At 31.6% G+C, this 18,209-nt stretch overlaps 1 protein-coding gene across 1 annotated transcript; it reads left to right on the top strand.

Moving 5' to 3' along the window:
• The first annotated feature begins 3,507 nt into the window (after window positions 1-3,507).
• LOC115891853 (fumarylacetoacetate hydrolase domain-containing protein 2-like) lies at window positions 3,508-10,387 on the top strand. The gene is given in 6 exon segments (XM_030912433.1): window positions 3,508-3,942; window positions 3,945-4,024; window positions 4,026-4,066; window positions 5,937-6,153; window positions 6,418-6,746; window positions 10,153-10,387. Coding segments are annotated over 6 exon segments (861 nt in total). The 5' UTR covers window positions 3,508-3,899; the 3' UTR covers window positions 10,304-10,387.
• Window positions 10,388-18,209: the final 7,822 nt, after the last annotated feature.

Here is an 18,209-nt window from a genome sequence, read left to right as displayed (position 1 = left end):
ACTCCTCCCCAGACCATAACTGTTCCACCTTGATAATGGTGCACTTCCTGAACATGATACAACCGAATAAGATTTCCCGGTTCTCTCCATACCCTAAGCCTTCTCCAATCCGGATGAATTCCAAAGCGTGACTCATCCGTGAAGAGAACATTGGCCCATTGTTCATTCGACCACTGAACATGATCTTGAGCCCACAAATATCGTACCTCTCGATTTCCGCTCGTTAAGGGTTGAGCTCTCCAGGGACGTTTGCTTAAGTTGACCTCTCTTAATCTATTGCGAACAGTGTCAGGACTAACGGTTACATTATGTTTTTTTTTGTACATTGCAATTGTATATCTTTCAGATCGAAAAAGTCAGTTTGATTCATTTCAACTACAATATGAGGTTTTTTAATACATGCAGTTCGAGCAATTGTAGCCCATTGCCCTGGTGTATAAACTGGAATACGCCTGGCACAGCGCTCTATGGCACTATGCATAGAGTCACCTTCATTTTGTGTATGACCGACCTCCATAAAGTTCAAAGAAATTTTAATTTTAAATTTAAGGGCAGCATAAAGTAGCGTAATGTACATAAACTTGTTTTTATTTTGCCCCGCACAGTTGTCAGAAAAAAATGATATTTCTTTAAAACCCTCTTCTGCTTTCGTTTTTATAAATTTTAAAATACAACTTCCTATTTCACAAGTTCCGCGGGATGCTATAGCTTCATGCCACATATAACAGTATCCCTGTTTTTTGGCAGCTTCATAAACCGTTAAATTGTATGTGGCCACTTTTGACTTGTAATAGGCTTGGCCAACATCTATTTTTGGACACTGTAACACCTGTTGAAGATCAAAGATAGCTAAACAAAAGCTGCTGTCCTCAGAAGCTTTAAGCTTCTCCTCCTCTTTTTTCTTCCGCATTAGTTCTTTATTTAATAGGCGATTTTCATATTCGTTATGCAATTGAAGTTTCTCAGAGTCATTCGAATTATGATAATTGACGCACAAATCACATTGATCCTTTATGGGAATGTGAAACCCTAAATTAAATTTGTTAACAAATATCCAGCGATACATGGATTCGCTAACTACATCTTTCTTGTCAACACAGTTTTCTTTACAATAATCAATGTACAGTCTAAACATTTTGGAAATGTTTAAAGACCCAGGCAAGTATTTTTTGAAGAGTCTTTCCTTGAGTAGTGACTTTCGACGGCATCAAACGAGTTTATGTGTTGTTTTACTAAGAGTTCTTGTTTGTCACTAATGCGGATTTTGCCGGATGTCTACCTCTATTATCTTTTCTATAGTAATCATATTGTATTCGCAAGTATTACGCTTTGCTGCTACAATTTTGACTACTTGGTGACTTATTCCGAGGGTATTTAAAAAAAAGGTTTGACATACCTTTTCCCGCTTACCTTCATCTGAAGATAAATGATATAGATAAGTCATTTTTTTCTTCGACTATTTTCATCTAAATTTGAAGGATCTTCATCACCAGAGTATTCTTCATACACCATGGCAGCGACAACAATTCAATCCCGCCAAGATCTAGGAGATGTTTCAAGCCTCGACACACGTTTTGGATAAACATAATACACCCGAATACACGCGACTTGTAAAAGTGTTTCATTTATTATAGTTTCACGAGGTACTCGTGTTACGTGTAAACTATCCTAAGCCCATAATTTGGACATAGGATACTTTACATTTATAAGAAAAGTTAATGTTGAACTTAGGATATTTTGCATTTAATACCTTTAATAGATAGGAAACACTAGTAATTGACTTAGGATAGTTTTAAGGCAAAATATGCGTCCCCTTGTAAGTGTTTGCATGCATAACGCATTTTCGGAAAAAAATGGACTTAGGATAGTTTTGCACCAAACCGACGATATGTCATGATCTTATTTTCATTGTGCAACGACGCTTGTTTTTTGCTTTTTTATTTTAAACATTGTATTAATTACTCTTTTATCGACCGCTTTTATATAGCCAAGGATGCAAGTCTGTTCAGTGAGACGTTAATTTTAAGTTTGTGCAATTATATTTCTATTTTTTATTCGTTGGGTTTTAATTTTTGGGTAAATATTCGTAAAAATGACAAGAAAGTGTTTGGTGTGTTGAAATTATAATATAAATGTTCCCGAATTATCTTTTCACAGGCAAGTAAAGTATTCAGTTGTTATTTTATGTATATTAAACCACATGCATACTTTCTGGTTATATTTCCTAAGAATATTGATATTCGTACGGAGTGGCTAATTTATTTTTAATGTAATTTAATTTTTGTGACAGTAACATTCAATTATTGTTCAAATATATGCATTTTACAAATTAAATTTTTTAAATTAATGTTCAAATTTGGCGCGTGGGCGATAGGTCCTCGACAAGGATAGATAGAGTAGAAGCATCGCGTGTGCAACAAAAAAAGAAGATAAATGCAAGTCGTTGATATGTTTGGGACAGTTTCCATGGTGATTTACTTATCCACGTAAGTATACAGGGTTGTTCACCACATACGACACGGAGTATTGTAGTTAAACGATGAGATTTTTACAAATTGTAAGTCTTGGGTTCGATGAAGGACTATTAGAGGTACAATTTAAAAATAATTTTACAAGATACAGAGTGTCCCAAATAAGTAAAAAATCAAAGTTGTATTTTTTATATGGAACACCCTGTATATTATTACATTTTTAGTTTCTACGATTAAAATAAAGGTAAATTTGATTAAGGTTTATTACACTTAAACCTTACCGTTTTTGAAATATTTTCAGTTTTGTGAAATTGCAGTCAAAATTTTAAGGCTTCATTTCTCCAAGGGTATCAAAGTTTTTAGTACTAATTATTTACTGAAGTTTATTTATTGATCAGTTATTGTGTTGCAATAATAAAAATAATACTACCTTCTACAAAGTGTCTAAAAATTTATTTTAAATAATTTATAGCTTTAAACGCCAATAACTTGTTTAATTTAAATAGAACGCCCTGTATATTTTAGGAGAATCAGATGCACAATTTAATTGTCTATCAAATTGTATATCATTTTTACCTATCCCTTCAAGTTTTCGTAGAAACTGCATTTGAAAAAAACTTTGATATTTTTTATTTATTTGGGACACTCTGTATCTTGTAAATTATTTTTAAATTGTACCTCTAATAGTCCTTCATCGAACCTAAAACTTGAAATTTGTAAAAATATAATCGTTTAGCTACAATACTCCGTGTCGTATGTGGTGAACAACCCTGTATATGATCTAGGATTTTTTTCGACCTTATGTCAATCATGCTTAGGGGTGAAATTTAATAAGCATTTGTTAGGATTTAGGAATTTAGGATCAGGTGTATTCTTAGTTGCCTAACTACCGGCGCCATAACTAAGGATTAATCGATTTTTTATATCCCCCTGTATTTTAAATCTGTTTTTTTTTGTTTAATATAATATTTGAAAACCCCTCGTACACAAAACAAATTATATCATGAGAAACATAATAATTTTAACAATACTAAAACTAGCTTTGCAAATATTTAATAACATTGACCTCACATTGAGTAGTTATTACTTTATTATTTAAGACACGCAGGTACAAATACCAGTTTGCTTTTCTCCGAAATCCCACAACTTTCTATAAATCCTCTCTAGTTCTAGACGCGACATTTTATCCTCTTATCAAGAAAAAATATCTTACTTTACACAGAGATAAAAATAAAACACTTTTAAATATTTTTTTCTTAAGTGTAATTACACATTACAACATTGCAATTAAGATTTGTTTGTTTATCCTTGCTAAAACTATATAATGAGCTCACAGATACCCATAACCTGTACCAGAGTGTTTAGTAGTGTTGTAAAAGTGATTAGAACGGATCCAATAAGGAGTTTTAGTGTTTCAACAAGGAAAACATGAGATACGTTCAGTACAGGTTAAAAACCGGAGGACAACAGCATTTGGGGCCCAAATAGCACCAGGAGGTGATATTATCGATATCAGTTCCGTGGATTCGACTATACCTAACAATTTGGTGGATTTTTTTGAAGGCTGGAGAGTCTACGTATGCTAAATCAAAGAGGTAAAAGCTATCATTTTATTTTTATTGATATTACATCTAAATAATTTAAAAATAAATAATAAATTTGCATGTTATTGAAAAATCACATGGTTAGGTTTAGGGATGGCGAGAATATATCGATATAATTAGGTATCGATATTTTGCAGTATGCAACCAGTAAAACTGCAATTTTTTAGAAAAAGTACACAGATCCAAACAAAATTAAATAAACCTTTCTCGATCTGAATCGATCAATTTCTACTCTATCGTGTTAACTACTGGTTAATTTTTTTTTACAGTGTTACGCCTAACTTACTTGTGACCGTTTATACAAATTTTAGGTCCAGTTACTGTCACTATGCATTCTGCAATATAGGTTTTGTGTCTTTTTAAGATACTCTACTAAGAATGATTTGTTTTCACAATCCTTCAGTTTATCATGTTTGGCATTGAAGCTTTTGACAGTGACAGTCACAAGTAGCTCTTTACTCTTTATTTGAAGTTTTCTGTCAAATATTAAAATTACAATATAAAAAAGAGTTTTAAATCCTTACAAAAATTGTTTTTGTATGTATATTTATTATGATAAGTACATAACAACTACAATATAAGGATTTGATATATTTATACTGTACCGTTATAAAGTTTTTATGTGCTGGGAATATTCCAAGTTATAACAAAGTCACAATTCATATTTTAGCAGTAAATTTTTGCAATATAAATTGCTGAAATAAATACTGTAATCTCGGATTTTATGAATAATAAACTAAACATAATTATATTTATTTTATTTATAGTTGTATGAGATGAAATAATGTAATATATCGATAAATTTCGAATTTTGCCATCTCTAATAAGAAATATGTTGTAAAACAAGCAACAGCAACGTACAGAGAGTAGTTAGAGTGAGATAAAATAATCTGAACCGCCCTAGGCTAGAAAAGGAACGATATACTCCAAAATTTATTGATTTTTAAATTAGGGACTTGTTGCACTGCATTTCTAAATAATTTACAACGTAAATTAATGGTTTATTTGCTTTTTATTAAGATTTATGACAGATAAATGGAATTACCTTTAATTTACAATGTTTACTTAAACAATTTCTCTTATGAAAATGTAAATTTAATTGTGAAACGCTTTTAAGCTTTTTTACGTGGATTAGGGAGCTAATATATCATTAAACGTTAATGCTATTATACAGGGCGAGTCTAAAATAAGTGCAAATATTTTCAGGGCTAGTAAGATCTCGATAAAAGAAACATATTTTCTCTTTACTGTTTTTCAAATAAGTCCAAAATGGCCGAGATATTTTTTACTTTGAAAATTTAAAAAAAATTGCTTACATTTTGAGAACCACAGGATTTTTTCTGGATTTTCTTTTTTAAATTTAATCTACTAACTATGTTGCCATGTTATGAAGAAATTATGTTTTTTAACTAAAAATTAAAAAAAGTTACATATATACAAATAAAAAATAATTGCATTGATTTAAAACTTACCCTGTATACAGGGTGTTCCTTAATGGCGTGCTAATATTTAAGGTGGTGATGCTTAGACCTATTCTAAGAAAAAAACTTTATATGAATATATTCAGAGGGTGGTGACATTTTCAAAAAAGATATTTTTTTTCCTAATAACTCTGATATTATTATGCCGTATGATCGAAAAAAAATCAGCGTCCAGTTGGCTTGGAAATGTAAATCATTCCACATATAATTTTACATATAAAATGACAGCGATCTTCATTTCAAAATCGTCATTTCCAAGCCAACTGGACGACGTTTTTTCGATCATACAGTATTAGTAAATATTATTATACAATAATCTGTACAATTTTAATGGCAAAATTAAAATTTATGGTTTTATAACGAAAATTTATGTTTTCTAGGATATTAGGTGAAAGCAAATCGGTGACAGCACTGTCAAATGCTGTCTTGCTGCCACCTATTACCAACCCTGACAAAGTAGCATGTGTAGGACTGAACTACTCTGGACATTGTGATGAACAGAATATTCCATACCCTACAGAGCCGATGTTCTTTAATAAATTCCCTTCAGTCATCGTAGGACCTAACGATAACGTAGTTTTGCCTTCAATAACCAACGTAAGTAATACTAGGTCACCCTGTATACAGGGTGGTCCGAAATGTATTCCGGAAACTTCGGCAGCATATTTTGCAGATGATCGAAATAAAAATGAAATTTCAACACCCTGTATCTCCGAAACTAAGCATTTTAGGACATTTATACGAACTTTTTTTACTTATTTTTATCTGCATAATATGCTGCCGAAGTTTCCGGAATACAGTTCGGACCACCCTGTATAGGAAATCCCATGTAAATTTTTAGGGTGACATTTATTTCTTTAGTCTGTAGATTGGGAAGTGGAACTGGCTGTGGTCATTGGCAGAACTGCCAAAGCCATCAGAGAGGATCAAGCACAAGACTACATCTTCGGATACACGGTGGCCCAAGATATTAGCGCTAGAGACTGGCAGAAGAAAAGGAACCATGGTCAGTTTTTGCTGGGTAAAACTATGGATACTTTCTGTCCTCTGGGTCCTGCAGTGGTCACCAAATCCAAGGTGGATCCTAAGAATTTAACCATTAAAAGTTGGGTGAATGGAGTGTTGAAACAGAATGCTAATACATCAGAATTGATATTTAAAATCGACTTTCTGGTATCGTATTTATCACAGTAAGTTCATTTTGATTTAAAACTACTATACAGGGTGTACCATTTTCGTGAGTTTATGGAGTTTCTCGTTTATGAGTAGAGATACAAAGTAAAAAAATTGGTCACACAAGTGTGAGTTCATTCATTATCTATACTAGTAGTGGGAACTATCGAATGAATACTATCGAAACATTCGATAGTTGCAATTCATTCGAATAATTCGATAGCTAGTAAGAAAACATTCGTCGAAAACTATTCCAATAAAAATATCGAATAGATGCGTCATCTGCCTTGAAATATATTAATTCGGCAGCAAAAACAATTCATTTATAAAATTCATTCATTTGTAAAATTCATTTATTCGTCAGGATCGATTATAATAAAATATAAACTGGATTTTAGTAGTCGCCCGGCGACGTAGGTTTCTTTCCTAGAAACCCGACAGCGGTCGGTGGCAATGGTATGAAAAAAAGCCGGCATCTTTGATTTTGAGTCAGATAAAGATAAGGACACATTATTTTTTTTTATTGAGGTGCTAGTATTTACACAGAAAATACATTACGAACGGCGCTGTTGCCGTATATTCGTATTAGTTGGTATTAGCGAAGAATATTATTCTTTGGTATTATAGTTAGTTAGGGATAGTATGACTATATATTTTGCATTTTTTTTTATTAATATTCTGTTGTTACACTGCAATAATACTTTTTATTTTGGATGTAGGAAAATGATTTTTAATGTTTTTAAGCAAAACAGGTTTAATAAATAATAATAACAGTAATAATTTGATATACCTATTAACACCAAAATTTAAAATCATTTAATATAAACATTTTTTTAAGTAGTAGCAAAATATAAACAACAAATTAGAAGTCAAAATTATTTATATTAGATCCTATTTAAAAATAATATAGTCTTTAATTTTTTTGTGGCAACGTTGGTTTATTAAATAATAATAATTACAGAACTAATTTGTTATATTAACAACAAATTTTAAAATCATGAAATATAAACATTTATTAATTTTCTAAGCATGCAGTGTAATAGAAGAAAAATATAAATAAAAAATTAGGAATCAAAATTATATAATATGTATATTACTTTTTATTACTTTGTATTAGTATTTAAAAATAATATTTGCTTTTACTGGCATTTACTTTAAAAAATAAATGAAATATTTCTTCGCAAAAATCTACATGTAAGAGAATTAGCATAAACAAAATACAAATATCGTTAACTTTTTTTTAAATTGGCACGTGTAAAACTTTAATCAATCAATTTAACTTTCCCATCCCAAAATTTGAGTTCGATAACCATTTACTTAACCACATTACCACATTACTTAAATATGATTATTAAGTTCAACTAATTCATATTTACCCCAAAATTTAAAATATATTTTACATTTTACCCATTATCTTATGTACCTATTCATTATTTGTATATTGTAAAACATTTGCTGCATTTGTATGGTTCATAGTTTATTTGCCAAAGTATTTATTACTATAAATAGGTGTATATATTGTATTTATTAACTGTATATTATGTATATTTCATGTAAACTATATCATTTTTAAAATACAAACCAAAAATACGAGGAATAATTATGTACAACATATTTATTAATCCGTGGTATCTAACTAGCGTGACGTCATAAATCTCGCTCCGAGGCTGTTCTATTAGAGACGGCATTGGTCTGATATTTAGAAATGACAAAGGCTGATGACATTTTACTTTTGTCAATTATGACATTTCGCGTTGATTTTTGCAAGAAGAGGAAGAACTGTTACTTGTTTTATTATATTTTCCTTTTCTATTTCACGAAAGTAAAAAGAGTTACCTATCTGATTCGTTCAGGCACTCAATTTAAAGAATATCAGTAACTTTGGATAGAGGGATTTTATGAATTTTTGTTGAGTTGTTGGTAAAAAATAACGGTCACGAGTGGCTAGCATCTTCAGAGGTGTGTTTGCTCCGATTGCTCACACTAGACTGATTGTGAGCAATCGGAGCAAACACACCTCTGAAGATGCTAGCCACTCGTGCTAGCGAAACGTTAGGAAGCAATTCTAACCGACGACGGCCTAATAACCCGAAAAACCAAAATTCTTCAAACGATGGCCGCGAAAGCCTAAACTACTACATTAGAGGGATTTTATATTTGCCATGTTGGTAAAAAATAACGGTCAAAATTCAAAGTTATTCATTTTATAGACTATAGTAAATGTTCAAAGTGACCACCATTCATTTCAATGCAGACATCTAATCTTCTTCCCCACCATCTGCGTACCCTGTGGAATATCCTTGGGGTTGTCCGAATTTTATTGGAACAGTCAATAATGCGTTGCCGTAGTTGTTCTTCAGTATTCTGAGTAAACCAAATTTTTTTAAAACCACAAAGTTTATTTCGTTTTTAAAGCAATAAGATGTTTTAAATATCATGAAATTTATGATTTTCCAATTAATTGGAAATGGTGACTTTTGAACCTCCATAACTTTCATAAATTTATATTGATTAACCAGTTAGCAACCCATCAGAGCAAACTCTTTGCCAATTTTCTCGAAAACCATCGCTCTGGGCGATGTGCAACAAGAGTACCATTTTTGTAGGAAAAACTATGTAGTTTTCAAAAAATGAACCCAGGTTGCAAAAAAAATAACCTCAAAAAAGTTATTCACGAAACAACCCCCTACCCTTGCAAAAACTACCCTTTCCGCTTTTCCAAATAATGTGTCAGTATCACCATTCGATTTAGGGTCAAAATTAATGGCAGAGGATTTTTTTTCAAAATTTTATCTCGTTTTTTAAGGCTACAATTTCAAAACAACCGTTTTTTAAATTCACCCTTTCAGTGCCCCTAACTCCCTTAATATGCTTTTTCCGCCCTATACTTATAGGAACTTTTTTTAATTAATTTTAGGAGTACTATCACCCCCCGATTTTTTTTACACCATTTCAATGACACCCTGTATAATATACATAGTTGTAGTAAACCGATCATTTATGAAATTCACTTAAAATTGACTAATCATATATTTTTTCTTGCATCTTTGCTTTTATTTATTACTTGTCAAAGACTAGATGTGAAAGAATTTAGATACGTCAATTTGATTTACCTGCTTCAGTAGCGTATCGGATGTTTGTGTTTTTATTTAATTATTATTATAACTTATCTATTTTTATTAAAATTGTTTATTTTTATGACAATTTTATTAACAACCTTACCCTACCAACATTTATTGACAACGTAAAATAAAACAACAAATTATTGAGTCTACCCAACATCATACATTTTTACACATTTTGAATAAAATTAGAGCGGCACTGCCAAACCGGAATTTAAGTCGGCCATTTTTGGTCCCCGTTTTTTGATATTCTCCTTCCTTAATTTTTTTATTCAAAGACTATAGGTATCTTTTTTTTCAGAATAGTGACACTATATCCAGGTGACATTATATTGACTGGCACGCCCTCTGGTGTTGGGATGCACAGAAATCCTCCAGAATTTCTTAAAAGTGGAGACGTTCTAGAGAGTGAAATTGAAGGAATTGGCAAACTAAGAAACGAAATTGTTTAATAAAATAAATGCATTTTCTTTTTATTTTAATCAGCCAGAAAGCAATATGTTGATGTAAGAAAAATAATAAGCATTTAACTGTATTTTATATTTTGTATTGAATTTTATTTTCTTTTATTTGTATGATACCATGTATTGTGTATAATAAATTTGTACAATTTAGCTCAAAATTGACTTATTTCTGTTCATACCGGGTGTTGCATCGTTGAGCGGGACATAGGAAATCCCATGTAAATTTTAATGGGGTCAATTATTGGCTTCCCTAATTATTTTAGAGAATAATTCTATTTAGGTTTATTGAAGAACACTAAAACCCACATTCAAAAGAATAACTTTAGATATTTTTGATTAGCTCGTTTACGAGTTATTGCCGATTTCTGTTTAAATATTTCTCCTTTCTTATGGCCCTATATTTACTTATGAGCACCAGTCAAGGTAAAAGATAACTGTCAAATGAAGTTGTCATTTCAGAAATTTATCTATTTAGTGCTTTATTATTATTATTAAAAACTCATACCTACATCGAAAATATTAGCCATGAATTACAATACCGAAGAAAAAGTATTGATGATTAAATGGTATTATCAAGGAAATAGTTATCAAAAGGTGTCGGACATGTTTGCTGCTCTGTATCCGAATAGACCGATACCTGGAAAATCTACAATCGCAAGGAATATCCAGAGATTTGAGACCAAAGGTACCCTAATAAATAACTGCAGATGTGAAGCAAGGCAGGAACAAAGAGAAGATGCAAGAAATGATACCGACTTGGAAGTTTTATTGTGCGTGGAAGAGAACGATGGAAAGATCAGCACAAGGAAACTTGAGGATGAAATAGGAATAGATCACACTACAGCGTTTCGAATTTTGAAACGACATAAATACTATTCCTTCAAATATGAAAAGCACCAAGAGCTACGAGATGGGGACGAAATACGGCGGCAGGCGTTTTGTTTTGATATGATGGAAAGAGCAAACACGGATAGGGAATTTTTAAAAAACATATGTTTCACTGACGAATGCACGTTTACCTTAAATAATGAACCCAATGTTCGAAATTATCGATATTGGAACTAAGAAAACCAACACAGGTTTGTCGAAACAAGGACGCCATATCCACAGAAAGTAAATGTTTGGAGCAGGGAAATTTAAATGCAGAATATTATTTGGAACTACTCGAAAATCATATTTTACCTGCTTTACATGATGCCGCTAGGGAAAATCAGGAAGTTTGGTACCAAATGGATGGCTGCCCGGCACATAATACCCTGGCTGTTCGGGAATATTTAGACAATAGTTTTAACGGAAACGTTATTGGCCTAAATCATACAGTAAATTGGCCAGCAAGGTCTCCTTATATTTCGCAAAATGATTTCTTTCTCCGGGCCATTTAAAAAACAGGATATACAAGGATAAAAAATACCCAAATCTAGACGAGTTAAAAATGCTATTTCTGCCGAATGCAATAGAATTTCAGTTTACCAACTAGCGAATGTAAGAAGAGAATTTTATGATCGCCTGTGTTATTGTCTAGCAGTCGATGGAGGAATATTTGAACATCTTCTTAAATCCTAAAGTTCTAACAATTTAATTGTACCTAAATTAATAAGTTATTGAATATTGTAATAATACTATAATTAACCTTGTAATTGATTACATTATTTTACTTTAATTCATACTAATTAGTATTTAATAAATACATATTTAAGATTTCCGATGTAGGAATGAGTTTTCAATAATAATAAATAGGTAAATTTCTGAAATGGCAACTTTATTTGACAGTTATCTTTTACCTTGACTGGTGCTCATAAGTAAATACAGGGCCATAAGAAAGGAGAAATATTTAAAAAGAAATCGGCGATAACTCGTAAACGAGCTAATCAAAAATATCTATAGTTATTCTTTTGAATGTGGGTTTTAGTGCTCTTCAATAAACCTAAATAGCCTAACCTAATATATTCTCTAAAATAATTAGGGAAGCCATTAATTAACCCCATTAAAATTTACATGGGATTTCCTATGTCCCGTCCGACGATGCAACACCATAATTTGTTCATGAACTGGACGCTATCTCCAAAAATAATCAAGCTACAAAAAAAATTCATGAGGAAAAGTTGATTATCCATTTATTATGAACAACTTTCATACGGGTCAATTTGCTGTAAAACAAACTTTTTGAAAACCACCCAAAAGAAATAATAAACTTATAAAAAAAATCATTAGGCGAACTTATAAGAGAATGTTTTTATGTACAATTTGCGTCTAATTATTTTGTTGTAGTACAGTTTAAAATAAACCACCCCTATTGGTCAAAAACCGCAAGGGGAAAATTTCCGATTTTGTTTTTGGGGAAAATTTCCGATTTACACTCAGAAAACAGTCGCTGACAAACTCTGAAAAAATCAGCTTGCCCTTAGTTTTTTTTTCACTCTCTATACTGCGATATAATTTTACTGGATAAAACTGTTAGTAAGTTTTACTTCAAATACATAGTACACACACTGTTTTTTATCCATATGGTATCAAATAAAACATCTTTTTTCATAATTCGTCAAGATATGAACCCCAATTTGTACAATTACAGAAATAATTAACCAACTTGAAGAAGAAAAAACCGCGCCCATGACTTTTCCCTATGCATGATCGAGCCGCCATCTTTCCGCAGCTCCTCTGTTTGTTTTTCCGCATGCCCGCCCTCTAGATTTGACACCCGGCGATAATCGATGGCTCTATAAAGCGATCGCGGTTGCCGCGATACCATCGCGGCCGGCCGCGGCTGTAGTTTTTGTTTCGACAATCAATTATATCTCTGTGGCCTCTTCGGGACGCGGCATTTTAATTTAAACGAATACTTCCCCCTCGTTAATGTTCCATGGCTAAGAGATGCTTATCAGTGGGGATGTTCGAAAATATCGATATTCAAGAAAAATATATCGATATTTTTTTTCATCAATTTGTATTTGTTAATGTTCAACAGTTATATATAGGGCTTCTATAAAGGTTTTTGGAAATTTCTGAAAGAAACTATAAGTTTATTTTTTTCTAACGTCGTCACAGTCAAGTATTAATTTTTGCTATGCGACTGACAATATAAAAAAGTCATTTTAACGCCTAGGCACCTTCCTAGGCATGAAAGTAAAGCACTTTTACGCCTAAGCACAAAAGTACGTAAACAGGGGCGGGAAAGTGAAATAGCAAAAGCGGTTCCACCGTTTCCACGGAAATTTCAAATAAAATAGTTCCAGCCTCAGGCGGTAGGTGGTAGTGCAATTAATTTTTAAGTTAAGAAGTTGCTACTAGTTATTGCCAGATGGCGTTAAATCAGAATCTTTTTGTAGTTTCCATAGTTTCCAACGGCCATTGTCATATTATTGTCAAATTCTAGAAAAATATTGTCGTTGTCATAGCGCCAATCATAATATTATCAAATGATTATCAAAATCAAAACGTTTTTCAAACTATAATTTTTGTTATAGGTATGTGTTTTAATTAAACAATTCCTTTTGTTTGTGGCCCTAAAAATATAATGTAAGTCTTTTATTTTTGCCATCATTTAGGTACCTATTTATATTTACTCCATTTACAATACTTTGGGCGTATAACGTTGGTCTTGTTTTATTATAATAAACGATGTTTAAATATTTGACTTATAAATAAAAACTTTAAATAATAAATAATATTTACACGTTTGGCTTTAATTTTATTTAATAATTATATAAGTTGTACTGTTAAATCTTATTTTTTATACATCACAACGATACTTGTTATTAGTATTGTTGAATTTGTGTAAAAAATAAGATTTAATGATCAAATTTAATTATTTTAGAGTAAAATTCAATAAATACGCTCATTTAAAAAGCCAGCGCTTCGATCCATTTAAAACAAGCCCTACTCAATAGATAGCGCCACTTCTGTAGGACCATTTTTCAGTATGGCAGAGTCCATTCTTTTTCTAGCTAGGTATATTCTTTGTACGTAAATATTATTAAACTGACACAAAGTGTCAAATTCAACGAGCGTAACCATAGTTTCTCGATATACAGGGTGGTCCGAACTGTATTCCGGAAGCTTTTGCAGAATATTCTGCAGGTAAAAATAAGTAAAAAAGTTCGTATAAGTATATGTCCTAAAATGCTTAGTTTCGGAGATACAGGGTGTTGAAGTTTCATTTTTATTTTGATTTTTTCCAAATAATTTCAAAAGTAACGTCAATATTTGGATGAAAATTGGTGTCTGGGAGTTTTTTGGCATGAGAAATTTGATTTTGATGTCAATATGGCTCCTAGCTGTAGAGGGAGCCACCTAAAATTTTTTTATCTGGTTTCAAGAGTAATAACATTTCGTGCGTACCTGTATAAAACTACTGAGTAAAAAATATATATTTACGACATTTTTTACGTAAAAAAGGTCTCTTGGTAAAAATTGCTAGGAGTAATGGTTCTCGAGATATTTGGAATTCAAATTATCAATACATCATTAACGTTTATAGTTATTAGACTAAAATCAAGTCAAGAGTTCATCAAAAACTGTTTTATCATCATTTTTTCGAAGGAAAATTTATGTTTAATTTAAAAAAAATAAAAAGTTTCCAAATTTATCATTTCAGTGCAGCGGCGTGCGGTGACAATTATAGGCGGGGAAGCGAATCGGTAAAAAACCCTATTTCGAGACATTACTTTTACGTTTTCTTAAAAAACTTACCTTTGGAAATTCCGAGGCCAATTCCATTATTCGATTAAAATTCTATCGAAAATTGTCCAACAAACAAAAATACACAAAGTTATAATAGTTAAAATACGATATTTTAAATTAATTTTCCGAAGCACTTGACGCGCGATAGGCACCTATTTGTATTTGAGGTCTATTCGTCTATCAGCCATTGCAAATTTGTCTATAACATCATAATAAAATTTTGGATTTAATTTATTATAATATTACCTATAAAATCGCAAGCGAACCCGTCCCGATAAATTAAAAGTCGAGGAAGGCGGCCGAAAGATCGCTGCCCTGGCTAGCAACAGTGCGCGATTTTCCGCCTTTGCGTTCGAGGTCAATAGCACCTACATGAATGAGGGATAGGCGACCAGCGGCGATTCCCAGGCGCGCATCCATGCAGTAAAAGCCTAATTAAATTTACTAGATACGTTTATGTAAGGTTTCAAATAAATAATGTTAACAAATTAAATTAATCTTTTGTTATAAAATAACAGTATTATTAACGTTTAACTATTTATTTTTTTTATCTTTAAAAAGTTTAGGGAAGCGGTGCTTCCCCCGCTTCCATGGACCGCACGCCGCTGTTTCAGTCAAATAACTATAACTATAGTCTGTGAAACGAATAACTTTGAATTTGACAGTTCCCGCGGGCTTTTCTAGTGTAAATTTTATTAGGTTAGCAACTTGCGGCCATGCTGATGCAATGCCGTCTCTGAGCGGGATGTATGACGTCACCCTAGTTAGATACTACGGATTAATTATGTTATAGAATACATGGAAAACATAATTATTATTCCTCGTATATGTAATTTTTGGATTATATTCGACACTATTTTTTTCATATGACACAACACTGATGAAGGCTATAAACGTTTATTTTTTTTATTTATTTTATATATTTTAGGCTATAACGTTTTTTTAAACCAAAAAAACATAATGAAAAACCAAATGAAAATTTAATCAGTGTTTTTCCCGAACCTAAATCCCAAGAAAATCAAAAATTTTAGAATAATTTTACATATAAAATGACAGCGATCTTTATTTCATAGCCATCGCTGACGCCTTTTTTCTATGATATTGTATTATTTGCAAATATAATTTTCGAACATTAATGCTTGCAAAATATACATATAAATATTGTGAATGCAAATAATAATACATCACAATTAGTAGATATTGAATGTTTTTTATTAAATTAGATCGATTTTCAAACCCCAAAATCTAAAATATATTTTACATTTTACCCATTATCTTATCTACCTATTCATTATTTGTAGCTATATTGTAAAATATTTGCTGCATTTGTATGGTTCATAGTTTATTTGCCAAAGTATTTATTACTATAAATAGGTATATATATATATTGTATTTATTAACTGTATATTATGTATATTTCATGTAAACTATATCAGTTTTAAAGTACAAACCAAAAATACGAGGAATAATTATGTTTTCCATGTATTCTACAACATATTTATTAATCCGTTGTATCTAACCAGCGTGACGTCATAAATCTCGCTCCGAGGCTGTTCTATTAGAGCCGGCATTGGTCTGATATTTAGAAATGTGAAAGGGCTGATGACATTTTACTTTTGTCAATTATGACATTTCGCATAAGTTTCGCATTGAACTGTCACTTGTTTTGTTATTTTCCTTTTCTATTTCACGAAAGTAAAAAGAGTTACCTATCTGATTCGTTCCGGCACTCATTTTAAAGAATATCAGTAACTTTTTGGATAGAGGGATTTTATATTTGCCATGTTGGTAAAAAATAACGGTCAAAATTCAAAGTTATTCATTTTATAGACTATACCCAACGTGTTTATTTTTGTCAATAATGACATGCATTGACTATTTCCATTCTAAATATCTTGAGAACGGTTGCTTGTAGCGATTTTTACCAAGAAACATTTTTTAGGTTAAAAATGTCGTAAATGTATATTTTTTGACTCAGCGGTTTTATACAGGTACAGACGAAAAGTTATTACTCTTCAAACCAGTTAAAAAATATGTAGGTGGCGCCCTCTACCAGTAGGAGTCATATTGACATCAAAATCAAATTTTTCATGTAAAAAAACTCCCAGACACCAATTTTTATCCAAATATTGACGTTACTTCAGAAATTATTTAGAAAAAATCGAAATAAAAATGAAACTTCTACACCCTGTATCCCTGGAAGTAAGCATTTTAGGACATACATTTACAAGAACTTTTTTACTTATTTTTATTTATAGAATATGCTGCTAAAGTTTCCGGAATACCGTTCCGACCACCCTGTTTAATTAATTATATACAAGGTATTACTTTATAAGTCTTTTTATATTTTTTAGAACGTTTAAAATCATTTAAAAAATTATTTGTGGCGTTTGAAAAAAAATAGCATGTTCTATTCAGAGTAAAAATGGCTTTTTGTAGCTCGCCTGTATGTCGTTTCTGTTTCTCCAATGCACAGTCTGCTTTTCCCTGATCCAGAGTTTTACTGCATTAAGGTCTATACAGTTGGGTATTTCCAGACCAAGGCAGTCTCCAGAGCACAGATATCGATATTTCTTTAGATTTGCACATCCCTAAGTCTCTGTTTTATGTTTTGTGCTTCAATCTCGTTCTTTTTCTCGTGTTATCTACAATTCGGGGAGGGTTTTACATGGAATTCTTTACCTGTAATTTGGCTTGGGATGACAAGGCTTTGGTTGATATTTTTGGTATGTTTTCTGGCAATAAACGTTATTGATGACCCTTTGTTTGTTCATTTTTTTTTCGCTTAATTTAATAGGATGATTTGAGGGATATTTAAGACTGATTTTATCTAAATTTGGGGTCTTTAAAAGATGTCCACCATTTTTTTAGCAAAATATATTCTGACATTTTCTTTGGTTATAACATTCTATATCTACTGTTAAATAAAATTAGATTTTTTTATATGGGTGTAGCCGGATTAATATGGGAAATGGATAGTGGGTATGAGAGGGGGTTAAAATTTTTTAAAAATCGTAACTCCAAAATTAGAGTAGCTAGTGAAACGCGGTTTTCAATTTAAGATTAGGAATAATATTTGCAACAAAATTTGTAATAACACCAAAATCAGTCAAAGTCGCAGTTTTTGAGATAATTGAAACTAAAAGAACTGCCTACAACTTTTTATTAACATATTTTAGTATGGGCAGCTATACGTGCCTCCCGGCGCCAATTT

This window comes from Sitophilus oryzae, unplaced genomic scaffold (genome assembly GCF_002938485.1).
Source record: "Sitophilus oryzae breed Bouriz unplaced genomic scaffold, Soryzae_2.0 scaffold_119_pilon_pilon, whole genome shotgun sequence".
Taxonomy (NCBI): domain Eukaryota; kingdom Metazoa; phylum Arthropoda; class Insecta; order Coleoptera; family Curculionidae; genus Sitophilus; species Sitophilus oryzae.
The sequence above is the reverse complement of the archived record's forward strand: the minus strand, read 5'-3'. Positions and strand labels throughout refer to the sequence as shown.